Below are 12,872 nucleotides of genomic sequence, written 5' to 3'. Positions count from 1 at the left end.
CAGCTCTGACTGTGCCGACTCCCCCCTCCCCCCAGGCTGCTGAAGGAGATGGGCTGGCAAGAAGACAGCGAGAACGACGAGACCTGCGCCCCCCTGACTGAGGACGAGATGCGGGAGTTCCGGGCCATCAGCGAGCAGGTGAGCAGGCCCGAGCGGGCCCGTCCTCGGTCGGAGCAGCGGGCTCTCGCGGAGCGGCTTTGGGGAGGGCGGGGCTGAGCCACCCAGTGTCCGGTAGGAACTTGCTGGACGTCACGTCATGGGCCAGAATTGCTTTTATGTCTCCATAGTTTTCTCTTAGAAAGAGGATTAGGAAATGTTTGCTAGTGTCAGAAAGTTGATACGGTTTTCCAAGTTCATTGCGGTTTTTTTAATGTGGTCTCACAGAAGTGATTTCCCTAAATGGACATGTTAAATGTTTACACTTTGAAGTGTTTTTAATTAAATCTTGAGGAAATTAGTTAATAGTCACTTGATAATAAAATGCAGATGATCACACCAACTAGAAAATTTAAGGATGAATTGAATGTTTTTTTCTCAGCATTTAAAACTTTGTGGCACAAAACACAGAACGTGAGCTTTTCCACTTAGCCACTTTTAAATGTACGGGTGCTTGGCACTGAGCGTGGTCACACAGTCGTGCAGCCATGTCCCCGCCCCTCCCCCGAGGTCTTTGCTCTGGGAACAGCGGAAACCCTCCCCGTAACCCACGGGGTCACAGAACATACACAGCCCCGCCAGCGCCAGGGGTCCCCTGGTCTGCCCTCTGTCTCGCAGCTGCCCCAGGGACCGCACTTGGGTGGAATCCTGCAGTGGTTGTCCTTGGGTGACTGGCTTGTGTCACTTGGGGCCGCCACCCACGGAGCAGGTGTCAGGGTTCCTTTTTAAGGCTGAATAATAGTCTTGTGTGCGTGTCCTGCTCTCTGTGTGTGCGTTCATCTGCGGCGGACACACTTGGGTTGCTTCCACCCTTGGCCGTTGTGAGTAACGGTGCTGTGAACGTGGGTGTGCACAGACCTCGAGTTCCTGGTCTCAGCTCTTCAGGAGGTGCCCCCAGACGTGGGATAGCCGGCTCCTGCACGCTCGTGTGTGCGCCTGTGAGGGGCCGCCCCCACTGTGTTTCTCCAGTGGCTGCACCTGCTCCATCCCCACGGTGGGTGTGCTCAGGGCCTCTGTGTGCAGATGGACGGACCTGGTGGGTGAGGGGTGGTGTCTCATTTTTCTTTCTCTTTTTTTTCAAAATATATTTTATCGATTATGCCATTACAGTTCGCATTTTTTCTCCGCTTTATTCCCTCCTACCCTTTACCCGCCTCCCACCAGCATTTCCCTCCCCCTCCTCCCTTTTAGTTCTTGTCCATGGGTTGTACACAGAAGCTCTTTGGCTTCTCCATTTCCCGTACTATTCTTAACCTCCCCCCGTCTGTTTTGTGCCTACCATTTATGCTTCTTATTCCCTGTACCTTCTCCCCCCTTTCCTCCTCCCACTCCCCTGTTGCTAACCCTCCCTGTGATCTCCATTTCTGTGATTCTGTTCCTGTTCTAGTTGTTTGCCTAGTTTGTTTGTTTTTTTTAGGTTCAGTTGTTGATAGTTGTGAGTTTGTTGTCATTTTACTGTTCATAGTTTTGATCATCTTCTTTTTCTTAGATAAGTCCCTTTAACATTTCATATAATAAGGGCTTGGTGGTGATGAACTGCTTTAACTTGACCTTATCTGGGAAGCACTTTATCTGCCCTTCTGTTGTAAATAATAGCTTTGCTGTAGAGAGTGATCTTGGATGTAGGTCCTTGCCTTTCATGACTTCAAATACTTTCCAGCCCCTTCTTGCCTGCAAGGTTTCCTTTGAGAAATCAGCTGACAGTCTAATGGGAACTCCTTTGTAGGTAGCTGTCTCCTTTTCTCTTGCTGCTTTTAATATTCTCTTCTTGCCCTTGATCTTGGTTAATGTAATGATGATGTGCCTTGGTGTGTTCCTCCTTGGGTCCAACTTCTCTGGGACTCTCTGAGCTTCCTGGACTTCCTGGAAGTCTATTTCCTTTGCCAGATTGAGGTAGTTCTCCGTCATTATTTGTTCAAATCAGTTTTCAATTTCTCGTTCTTGCTCTTTTTCTTCTGGCACCCTTATGATTCGGGTGTTAATGTTTAAACTTGTCCCAGAGAGTCCTAAGCCTCTCCTTGTTTTTTTTGAATTCTTGTTTCTTCATGCTGTTCTGGTTGAATGTTTATTTCTTCCTTCTGGTCCAAACTGCTGATTTGAGTTGTGGTTTCCTTCCCATCTCTGTTGGTTCCCTGTGCATTTTCCTTTATTTCATTTACTATAGCCTTCATCTTTTTCTCTATTTGTGACCATACTCAACCAATCCTTTGAGCATCCTGATCACCAGTGTTTTGAACTGTGCATCTGATAGGTGGGCTATGTCTTTGTTGCTTAGTTGTGTTTTTTTCTGGAGCTTTGAGCTGTTCTTTCATTTGGGCCGTATTTTCTTTGTCTCAGCATGCCTGTTATGTAGTAAGGGGCAGAGACTTAGGTATTTGCCAGGGTGGGGCAACCCATCCGGCTGCCTTGCGATGCTGTATGTGGGGGAGGAGTCCAAGAGGGAACAGTGCTGCTTGCTGGCTCTTAACGGCTTTCAGTCACTTCCCCCCACTACGTACAAGCAAATCGGGCCCTTGTGGTGCTGATTCCTGAGTGGGTGGGTTTGTGTATGTTCTGTGACCCTGTGGGTCTCTCCTCGAACTTGCCTGTGAGGCTGTTTGTCCCCATGCCACAACCCCCGTGGGTGTTTACAGTCACAGGTTTGGAGGCTTTATTTTCTTGCCTGGAAGCCTGGGTTGTGTGGTCTGTCTCGCTCCCCAGCTGTTCCTCCCGGCTTATCTGCACAGGAATGTGGGACCGCCCCGCCCAGAGTCCTCTCCACCCCAGCTGCCCGTCGGCCTCCGCCCCTCCTGCCGGTCTAGCTGGATGTTTCTTTAACTCCTCGGTTGTTGGACTTCCACACAGTTCGATTTTCTGGCAGTTTGGGCGTTTTTTGTTTCTAAATTGCTGTTCTCCTTTCGTTGTGTGAGGAGGCACGGTGTGTCTGCCTGCGCCCCCGTCTTGGCTGGAAGTTGGTGTGTCATTCTCCAGAGATGGTGCGTTTCCCTGCTGGTTGGTGACCCTGGGCACCTCTCCCGGTGCTTCTCGGCCGTCGGTCTGTCGCCTCGGCAGAAGTGTCTGCCCGTGCCCTCTGCCTGTTGTGAGATTGGGCTTTGTTGTCGTTGAGCTGTGTCACTTCTTCGTGTGTTCTGCATGGCCGTCTGTCCCCAGACAGACGGTCTGTCCGTGTTTTCTCCCACCCCGCATGCGGGCCTCCTTTCCCCCGCGGCGTCCTCTGCTGCAGAGTGTTCCACACCTGGACGCAGTCCCGGACACCTGGTTTTCTGTGCCTGCCTGTGGTGGGGGTGTCGTGCCGAAGAAACCCTCCCCAGGCCCAGTGCCGTGGAGCTCGCCCTGTGGTTTCTCCCGAGTGTCCGCAGCTTTGGTTCAGTTCCGATCTCCGGTCCATTTTGAGTTCACCTCCGTACGAGGCACGAGTTGAGGGGCTGCCCTTGTTCTTGCGTGTTGGTCGCCGTCTCCCCCTCTGTTGGCCGGGCCCGGCCCTGCGCTTTCCTGCAGTCAGGGGTCTCGCCCCCCCCCCGGAGACCGCTGGCCTGTGTGAGCCGGGCCGCCTCCAGGGTCTGCGGCGGCGTCCGAGTTAGGTTGCTGCCTCGCCGTGTGGCTGCCGCGGTCGTGCAGGGCTTAGGGTCAGGGCTCTGAGGTGCCCACTCTGTCTCCCAGAGACCGTTGTGGCCTCTGGGGGAACCTTGGTGACGAGGGCATTTTAGGGTGGCAGGTTTGACTCTTCCCAAACGACCTTTGGGGTTTGGTTAGGGGCTGCGTGGAACCTTGATCGCTCTGACTGGTGCACACGTCTTCGCGGTATTGAGTCTCCTGATCCGCGAGCGCGGGCTCCTTTTCCGGTTATTGGTGTTTTCTTCGTCAAGTTAACTAGGAAGGAGGAGACTTTTACCTCCTTGGCTGAGTTTATTCCTTGTACTCATAATTTTGTTCTTTTAGCTGCTATTGTAAGTAGAATTGTTTCCTTAATTTCCTTTCGGACTGTTTGCTACAAAAATGCAACTGATTTTTGGGCGTTGATTTTTGTGTCTGTATCTTTGCTGTATTAGTGTGCAGTTATTTGGTGGACTCTTTGGGGTCTTCCACATGCAAGGTCATGTTTTTAATCATAATTGTAATTTTACTTATACTTCAGTTTCACATTTCCTTCTTTCTAATTAAATTTAACTTTTCATTCAGACGTTCTTAGTGAACCGTGTTGTTTTTTACAGAACAGAACAGTTAGGTGGCTGATGGTTGCTAATGGCTTCGAAGATTTTTTGTCATATTTATTGTATAGTTTCCCTACAAAAATTCACTCTCAGCACAGAGCTGCATGAGTGCTGACAAACGTAGATGTACAGTCACGAGCCTCATAGCAGCCGGGTAGCGGTGCGCAGCGGGCGGGGGGGGGGGGCGTCCCATCAGATTCCGATGGAGCTGAGTGTCCCGATGAAACGGAGGGACGTGGTGGTTCAGGAGGGTTTTCTTGGAGGGAGCAGGGCCTGCGGGGCTGGGCAGGAGGCCCCTGTCCCCCCGAGGCACCTCTGGGCCGAGCACACAGCCGACGGCCCCTGTCAGCCCCCTTCTGGCCTGTGTCAGCCCCGAGGAGCCGCCCCCGCAGCGCTGCAGGTTCGGGGACGTGGGGGCCTCCCAGACCCGCCCGAGGGTCTTTGAGCACGTTGCCGCACGTCCTCTGGTGGGGCCCTGGGCCCCGTGCGAGGACATGGGGCCACTGGAGTGACCGAGACGGGGGCGACCCTGGGACAGGCGCCTGCAGCACGCAGCCGAGGAACGTGCTGCGCCCTGGTGCGACGGGCCAGCCCGCAGCGGCCGCACCCCCGGGGGGGGGGGGGGACACGCGCTCTGCCCCGCCCGCACAGTGACGGGGTCGCCTCCCCACTGGCGCGTGGCTGTGTGCGGGGGTGGGCAGTGTCCCAGCGTCCCCTCGAGGCCCCCCCCCGCTCTCTGCGCCTGCAGCGTCGCCTTCCCCCACAGCCGTAACAACCGGACCCCGCACTCTGGGCGTCAGATCGGCTGTGCTCACGCTTCTGGGCGTCACTCCTGTTGGCGAGTCGTGTGGCCCATCGAATGCATTTACCAGTGTGTCTCTCGGAAGGTTCGCCTGGAACGTGGAGAAAAGGCCCGAGAGGTGTTCCCAGGCACCATTCCCATGAGGGGGTTTCAAGGAGAGCGTCCTGTTGCCGGGACAGGGCGACGGGCTTGACGTCCTGGGGTGCCCGGGACGGCAGCCGGATCCCTCCTGGCAGGGAAATGACGAGCCGACAGACACGCGTTGTGCCGGGAAGCAATGGCGTGCACCTCCGTCTGTTTTCCTGATCAGGGACAAGGACATGGACACAGCGGTTTTAATGACGGCATCATCTGGCATTTAGGATTTTGGAAAATCACTAGGGTCTGACGCGTTTGTGAAAGGATTTGCAGGAGTGGCAGAAGTAAAGTCAATGAGTGACGCAGTGGTAAATAAATAAATGACACAAGAGTAGACTCTGTTGCTCCCACTCACGCACGTAAACTGCCTCTGCCCACCCCGAGGACTGACGGTCTCTGGGGACCGAGAGCCTGGGTTCGGGTCAGTGCGCGCTCCCTGAGCACTCACCCCACCCCACGCGCTGCAGAGCTCACAGGGACGGGCCCCTTCCTGGGCTCCCGGCTCCTCGGGTGCAGGAGGCCCCCGAGGGCTGGTTAGGGTCGGGGCACGGCCATCGCGTGTGCACGAGGAGGAGGCGGCTCGGGTGGGTGTGCAGTGCCCACTGGGAGTCGGGGGGATGTCTGGGGGTGCACCGCGGCGGTTCGGTGGGGACGAGCGAGGACTTCACGTAGAGAAGCGACCGTGTGGGGTGACCCTGATGGGACCGAGGGCTGGGCTCGACGCAGCCAGGTTCTGAAGTCGCGGCCCGAGGGCTGGCGCCCTGTCCCCAGCAGGGACGCAGAGGAGAGTGCCCCTGGGTTCGGTGCTCTGGGGGTGGCGCGGGCGGTTCCAGGCTTTGGGGGGAGTCGGCGCGGTGGGCTGTGCGCCACGGGACGCACGACTGGCACTTCGGGGGCGGGGGAGACGCACCTTTGAGAGAGGGACAGAGGTGGGTTTCCCAGCGTCGCGCTGAGAGCAGCAGGGGTGCACACGTGGCTTGTGTTTCTGAGGATTGTGGGGTGGTTCGGAGTGAGAGGAGGTGCTCACACTGTGGGACTGAGGTCGACAAGGAATCTGCGGTGGAGAACGGGGGGTTGGATCCGGTGGGGAGCAGGGGGAACACGAGGCAGTGCCCTGGGCGGGTGGTTTCTGGCTCCCGAGGGCTGCGGCGGCCGGACACTGGCTGTGGTGTGAGGGGCCCCTTGCCTGCAGCCTCACCCGGGCCCCGGGACTCGGGACGCTCTCCGGATGGTCACGTCTGTGAACGGTCCCAGACGCTAGTGCGTTGCGGCAGCTGGGTCAGGTCTGACAAGGGTTCTATTTGGAGATGCTGATGAAAATTACCGGAGCATCAAGCATTTTTATGGAAAAAATTTTAAAAGCTGAATTAGTAGATTGTACATTATCGTTATTATTATTAATTTAACTTTGTATTTTTTTCAGTGGTTTCTGTTTTGGGTCAGTCTCTGCCCCCCCCCCCCCCCCCCCGCCCATAGGTGATCTTTGGACCCAGTTTTTATTACCATTATTAATCCTGGTTTTAATGTTTCATTTTCAGAAATAGAAACTTTTTTCCTCAGTATCTTCATCTCGTGGTCAAGCAGAGGGCCCTGCTTGATGCTGGTTTTGCGGGCCGTGGCTGCGTCCCAGGCAGTTTGTGTTCTGCGCGTGCTGCAGAGTGTAGCCGCGCAGGTGGTGAGGGTGCGGTGGCCCAGGCGGGTCGGGGGATGGAAGTAGCAGCTGGAGCCAAGCGGTTGCTGGTCCCGTTTGGGCAGCATCTGGGGGCAGCTGTGACCATTCTCCCCACAGTCGGGCGGGTGGGAGTGCGGCCTTCCCGAGGGCAGCGGCTTCTACCCCTGAGAGGCTTCGTTCAGCCACCTGGACCGACCGCCTGTGTCAGGCTCGGGTTTCAGGGGTGATGGCGTCATCTGTGGACTTCTAGGGTCAGATGCAGTTTCACTGCCTTTATCGTGTGCATGGCTCCATTTAATTACAGTGTTCTTCGTTTGATAGTAACTCTTGCGGATTAGTTTATTTAATGTTGTATTTTTGACTTTTTTTTTAGTTACGGAAAAATGGTCTGAGGAAAAACGGTGTTTTGAAAAACGGCCTGATCTGTGACTTCAAGTTCGGGCCCTGGAAGAACTGCACCTTCAGGCCCACGGTCGAGAACGAGGACTCGGAGACGAGCAGCAGCGACACGTCGGACGACGACGACGTGTGAGCCGTGGCTCTGCCGGCGTGGGCGGGGCGCGGGATGGACAGCTGTACCCTACGTAGTGAGACACCCCAGTAGAAGACAATTTGGGGGGGACTTCAGCACGAAGAAGCCAGGAGCGCTGTGTCGGGCTGTGTCGAGCGTGACTCTGTGCGTGGGTGTCGTGGCAATGCGGACTCCGGCCGACCGGCACTGGCCCCTCCACCACTGCAGCATTTCTCTGACTAGCAATGTGACGATGTAACAGATGAGATTTTCTCATTTAATAATAAAAAATTGTGTAATGTTTTGCAAAGCTTCTGTCTTAAAATGTCCAGGTCTTAAGAAACAAAGGCAGCTTGCACTGCTTTGCTCGCAGAGCCGTGTCTTTTCCGTGCCGTGGAAAACCCTCGAACCCGCCCCGTGCGCCCCCCCGCCCCCAAAGGACACTGCAGCATGTCGGCCGGCGCCGGCGCGGGGACCTCGGGCCTGGCTGTCTCGCGAGTCGCCCATCAGCGTGCACTCTGCTCTCCAGCCCTCGCAGCTCGGGAACTGGCACGGGGAGCCTGGCCACGCGCTCTTCCTGGGGGACAAGGTGGCTCTCCGGAGCTCTCCGGCTGTGCTGTCGGGCCGGGGCTTTCAGAGGTGGTGCAGAGTGTTGTGGGAAGACTTATTTTGATAAATTATTACACGTGCAGACAACTGGCCACACTGACTGGATCTGTCCACAACATGGAAAATAAACTGGATTTTCAGAGTGCTGTCGTTCTCCGTGGTGTTCACGCTGTCGGTCTCTGCACCGTGCGCCTCGCTCACGGGGCGAAACGCGGTCGCGGTTCGTCCGAGGGGGCGGGTACTTTCGGAGTTGAGGAAAAGAAAGGGCTGAAAGGAGCCTTTTTATTGGGCAGTCACATGCTCTCACACGCCTGTTCATTGAACGGAGGTCACACAACTATTTTCATTTGCACATTAACGTTACGGTCATTTCTGTCTCACCGCTCGCCGGAAGGGGAGTTTGTCTCTGCATTTGTTTGTGTCTGGGTTTGGGGGCTTTGCCCACCCGCACCTGCCTCAGGGCCCCCACTCCCGTGTTTACGTGCGCTCTGACTGTGGAGGGCATCACCTCAGAGCAGAAACGTTCCGGGTTTTTGTCCCGTTGAGCTCATCGCCAGTTTAAAAAAAAACAAAACCAAAAATGATGTTCTCAGAAGGCCTCTGAGTTTGACACCCTCTGCAGACTACCCCGTGTTTGCGAGAGGCCGGAATCACTTGTCTGCCCTGAGTGCCGGCGACCGGGAGAGTGCGGCCAGTCCCGTCCCCGCGGGTGGCGCGGGGTGAGCCACGGCGTCCCAGTGCTGACCACGCCCGCGGTGCCTGGGCGGGGCGCCCGCCACCGCAGGGCCTCCGGGCGCTGCCACAGCGCCGTCCGTGCCCTGGGCCCCTCGGGTGCCGATTGTATTCGCCTAACACATTGAAGACCAGCCTACCCGAACAGCTTTCAGAAAAGATTGCGTAGTTTTTTACGTTATTCCTAGTGCCTTCTACCTCGTAGTCAGGTGTGTCTTTTCTCCCTGATGCCCATCTCTCAGCAGCTAAGGGGTTACATCGTGTGTTTGTGCCCCGTGCCGTGTGATGTGTGTTCCGTCCGTGGGCGCGGCGAGCGCGGTGTTGGGCGCTCCCTCCACGCAAGAGGAGCGCACCGGTCCGGCTGCGGGGGGCGGGGCGGGCGGGTGGAGGGTGTTTGCAGGGGGTGGGGCCATTCAGGCTCACCGTACTTCCTGTTGGGGCCGTGTTGCTGGAGAGCAAGCCCCCGAGTCCTGGAACTAGTTAAATGTGCGTTGAGCGTGGGAATGCCGGACTCCAGGACGGGCCACAACGCCCGGACCGAGCTTTCCGGGCTGCGCTCACGTCCGCCTCCTTGCAGCGGTGCACTTCTTACGGAGCGCTGGGCGAGGCCCAGGGGGCGTGAGCTGCGCGTCTGAAGCGGGTAGTTGGGTCAGCTCGGACCCGGACCTGGACGCAAGGCTGAGGGTCAGGCCGGGCCGGGACCGCCCATCACCTCGGGGGGGTTCCCTTGCTCCGCGGTCCTTCCCTCTCCAGCTGCGTGCCCGCCTGCGGCGCTGCCGCCGCGTTGCTGCTGTTCGATGGTGGAGTGTGTGAGCAAAACCCACGGTGACAGGCTTGCAATAGCTTTTCAAAAGTTGTGTTTTAGTCGTTTGATACTAAGGATTAGAATGCCGTTTTCATGAACAATTCCTACTAAAGTTGAAATAAGCATAGAAATGTTAACAGTAATCAATTGGTTTCATAATACCCGATTTAATTCTATTAATAACAGCTGACACGAGGGAGGGCTGTGCGCACGCCCCTCCTGGGCTGGTCAGGGCTGGCGGGAAGAGACAGCGTGGCACTGACCTTGGACCCGGGAGCCGGGTGGAGGGCGCCCCTCCTCGGGTGCCTCGGGTGCTCGGCTCACAGAAGACCCCACCGTCCTGGCTGGAGGCGGGGCGGGACCCCAACCAGGATAAGGCGTCTGGGCCAGGACGGAGGACGGTGGAGATGACCGCGTCTGGGAGTTTGTGCCCGAACATGATCAGTGTGACTCACCAGTACCCGTTGTGTCTGCACCTGCCCGAGTCCCACGGTGAGGGCCGTGGGACGAGGGTCCGCGCGGCCGGGGCCGTGCTGAGAGGACCGAGAACGGAGGGACACACCCTGGGCGGGAACACGAGCGACTTGTGGGGTCACCAGGCTGCAGCCAAGTGTGCCGGGCACAGGGCGAGCACGGGCCGGCCCGAGGCTTCCCGGGATGGAGAAGGGCCGTTCGCCGAGGCGCCAGGCAGAGGGGACGCGCCACAGGCCTCTGGGTCCGGGAGGACTTCTGGTCCAGGGGAGACGGGGTGCGGGAGGGGGAGGAGCCAGGCCACGGTTGCCCTGCGGACCACGCTGCGGTTCTCCCCTGCGAGGAGGCGCGGGGCGCGCCGAAGACGGCAAATCTGGAGCGCGCGGGCTCGGCGGGTCTTCTGTCGGCCACCGAAGTCTCTTCAGCGTCGAGGGTCTTGCCAGGGTTGCTCGGAGCTGTGGGGTGGGGGGCTGGGAGGGCCTGCCCAGGCCTGACCCCAGCAGAGGGTGAGCAACGGAGGGGCAGACCGTTCCTGGCCGCTGGGGCTGGGGGGCTGGCAGGGTGGCCTCCCCGAAGATCTTCCCTTCCTCTCCCCCCTGTTCACAGGGACCCACGCTGGAAAGAGCTGGCGATGTCTGCGCAGTTGCGTGTTGGTGACACGGACCAGGAGATCCGCAGAGGCGGGGGCACGGCCGCGCCTCGAGAATCAGGGTCTGTGTGCCAAGTATCCGAGTCGCTGTGAGTCCAGGGGTTTTGTTTAGACAGCTCGGCACGTTATCGTTATCTGGAAATCCGTCTAAAAATGCTCCTTGAATAGGTGCTTTTGGCATTTCTAAAAACGTATCGAGCCCTGGCTTGTGTGTCTCAGTAGATTGAGCCCAGGTCTGGGAACCGAGGGGTCGCGGGTTCGATTCCCAGTCAGGGCACAGGCCTGGGTTGTGGGCCAGGTTCCCCAGTAGGGGGCGGGTGAGAGGCAACCACACATGGAGGTTCCTCTCTTTTTTCTTCCCCCCTTCCCCCCTAAAATAAATAAAATCTTTTAAAAAATAAAAATGTATGGACTTTATGGGCAAAGCACGTTCAGACTCTTTGGGCCTCATGCACTTGTCTGGTTTCTTTCACGGTGGAGGGTTGACTTGCTAAGGAGTGTTCTCTACGGCCAAGCAGGGCCACTACCAACGATACTTAAAATAAACACCCCGGCTTTGGAGGACTCCGCCAAAAGGGTAATTCCAGAAAGCGCTCCGAGACACGGCAACGCCACCGAAGGCTCCCGCGAGGTACCTCCCCGCCCGGTGCCACCCTGCCCGCGGGCGGCTCTGCAGGGAACGGCGGTCATTCGGGAAGTCCAGCTCCATGTGCTTGTTTGAAAAGTGAGAACCGCGCTTCCCCGTCTCACGTGACTTCGGTGGAAAAGTTCTGGAGCGAGGCTGGTGGCTAGGAGCCGTGACTGTGGATTTGGTGGACGAGCGTTCTGCCGACGCTGGCATCCGGGACAGACAGGTGCACAAGCTGGTGGTCTTGGGCCGTGGGGGGAGTTCAGAAAAAGACTGATTCCCTCGTGTTCTCGGCGCAGCCGTGGTGGCCGGCCCTCCCTGGCCCCCGGCCTCGTTGGACTTGACTCAACAGGAAAGGCCTGTGGGTCAGTGGCTTCCAGCCCCGGTGTCCGGGCCGGCCTTCTGGACAGGCTGCCCGGAGCCAGAGTGGTGCGTGCGAGGGTCCTCGGAGAGACATCGAGCAGGGCATGGGGCGGGGGCTGGTGGTGTCCGAGCGGCCCTTGGGAAGCCCGGGGGCGGGGGTCGGTTAGGTGGTGCTGGGGTCGGCACCTAGCTTTGGTGGGCCCAGTCCCCTTAGCCGTGAAATTGGACACTTCCTGGAGCGATCTCAAAATTTTCAGGAAAACTGAAAACTGAGAAACAAACCCCGAGGCCCCAGGCAGACACGTGAAGCCATGTGAGGGTGGGCAGAGCCCGTGCCCGGCGCCAGCAGCCCCTGCTGCCGTTGGTCCCGAATGGCTCCCCGAGGGGCCCGGCAGGGGTCTTTCCACGTCAGCTCGTGTCGCCTGGGTTGGCAGCATCCTCGTGTTTCACGTTTGCCGGAGTTTCCTCACCGATGCCAGCGTGCTGAAAGACGAGAGTGCTCTCTTCCCGCAGTTCCAGGAGACGGACTCTCAGGGTTAGGGCCCTCCCCCCCCACACCCCAACCACGCCACCAGCTAGTCTGACCTTGAACACCCACTTTTGATCTCCCGGTCAGGGCACTTCCTGCCTCGTCAGGTGTCTCAGTGCAGCCGCCAGGCCACGGAGGAGGGGTGTCCCAGGGCCACGGAAGAGCAGGGTCCCCTAGCGAGGGTGTGGCTCACCGGTCGGGGCTGGGGGCGGTTTCCATAGATACCATGAGGGGCTTCTTGCCTCGGGGACAGTCTCAGCCCCGTGACTGTCACTGGCCCTTGGGACTGAGGGTTTACAGTCTTCATCTAAGAAGATGAAGTTTGTGAACTCGTGCTCAAGAGTTGTCAAAATTTAGTCCTGGCTGGCGTAGCTCAGTGGATGGAGCGCGGGCTGTGAACCAAAGTGTCGCAGGTCCGATTCCCAGTCAGGGCACATGCCTGGGTTGCAGGCCACGGCCCCCAGCAACCACACATTCATGTTTCTCTCTCTCTTTCCTTCTCTTCCCTCTCTAAAAATAAATAAAATCTTTAAAAAAAAAGTTGTCATTATTTTTCGTCAGCAACTTCACCTGGATGTCCCTGCTCGGAGTGACTT

The 12,872-nt window shown here is 57.6% G+C and overlaps 1 protein-coding gene across 7 annotated transcripts in view; it reads left to right on the top strand.

Annotated features, from left to right (window-relative positions):
• GPBP1 (GC-rich promoter binding protein 1) overlaps nucleotides 1-8,242 on the top strand; it is a 57,226-nt gene extending 48,984 nt beyond the window's left edge. For 3 of the 7 annotated variants that reach the window (XM_028524718.2, XM_028524735.2, XM_036020146.1), the window contains 2 exons: nucleotides 36-138; nucleotides 7,353-7,800. In XM_028524718.2, the coding sequence (XP_028380519.1) occupies nucleotides 36-138; nucleotides 7,353-7,511 (262 nt within the window). In that variant the 3' untranslated portion in view covers nucleotides 7,512-7,800. Of the gene's footprint in view, nucleotides 1-35; nucleotides 139-7,352 lie in introns of all 7 variants that reach the window. The other 4 variants (XM_028524693.2, XM_028524710.2, XM_028524684.2 and 1 more) reach the window with 2 other exon arrangements.
• The last annotated feature ends 4,630 nt before the right edge of the window (nucleotides 8,243-12,872 follow it).

The sequence above is a fragment of the Phyllostomus discolor genome, chromosome 3, assembly GCF_004126475.2.
Source record: "Phyllostomus discolor isolate MPI-MPIP mPhyDis1 chromosome 3, mPhyDis1.pri.v3, whole genome shotgun sequence".
Classification (NCBI taxonomy): domain Eukaryota; kingdom Metazoa; phylum Chordata; class Mammalia; order Chiroptera; family Phyllostomidae; genus Phyllostomus; species Phyllostomus discolor.
The sequence above is the reverse complement of the archived record's forward strand: the minus strand, read 5'-3'. Positions and strand labels throughout refer to the sequence as shown.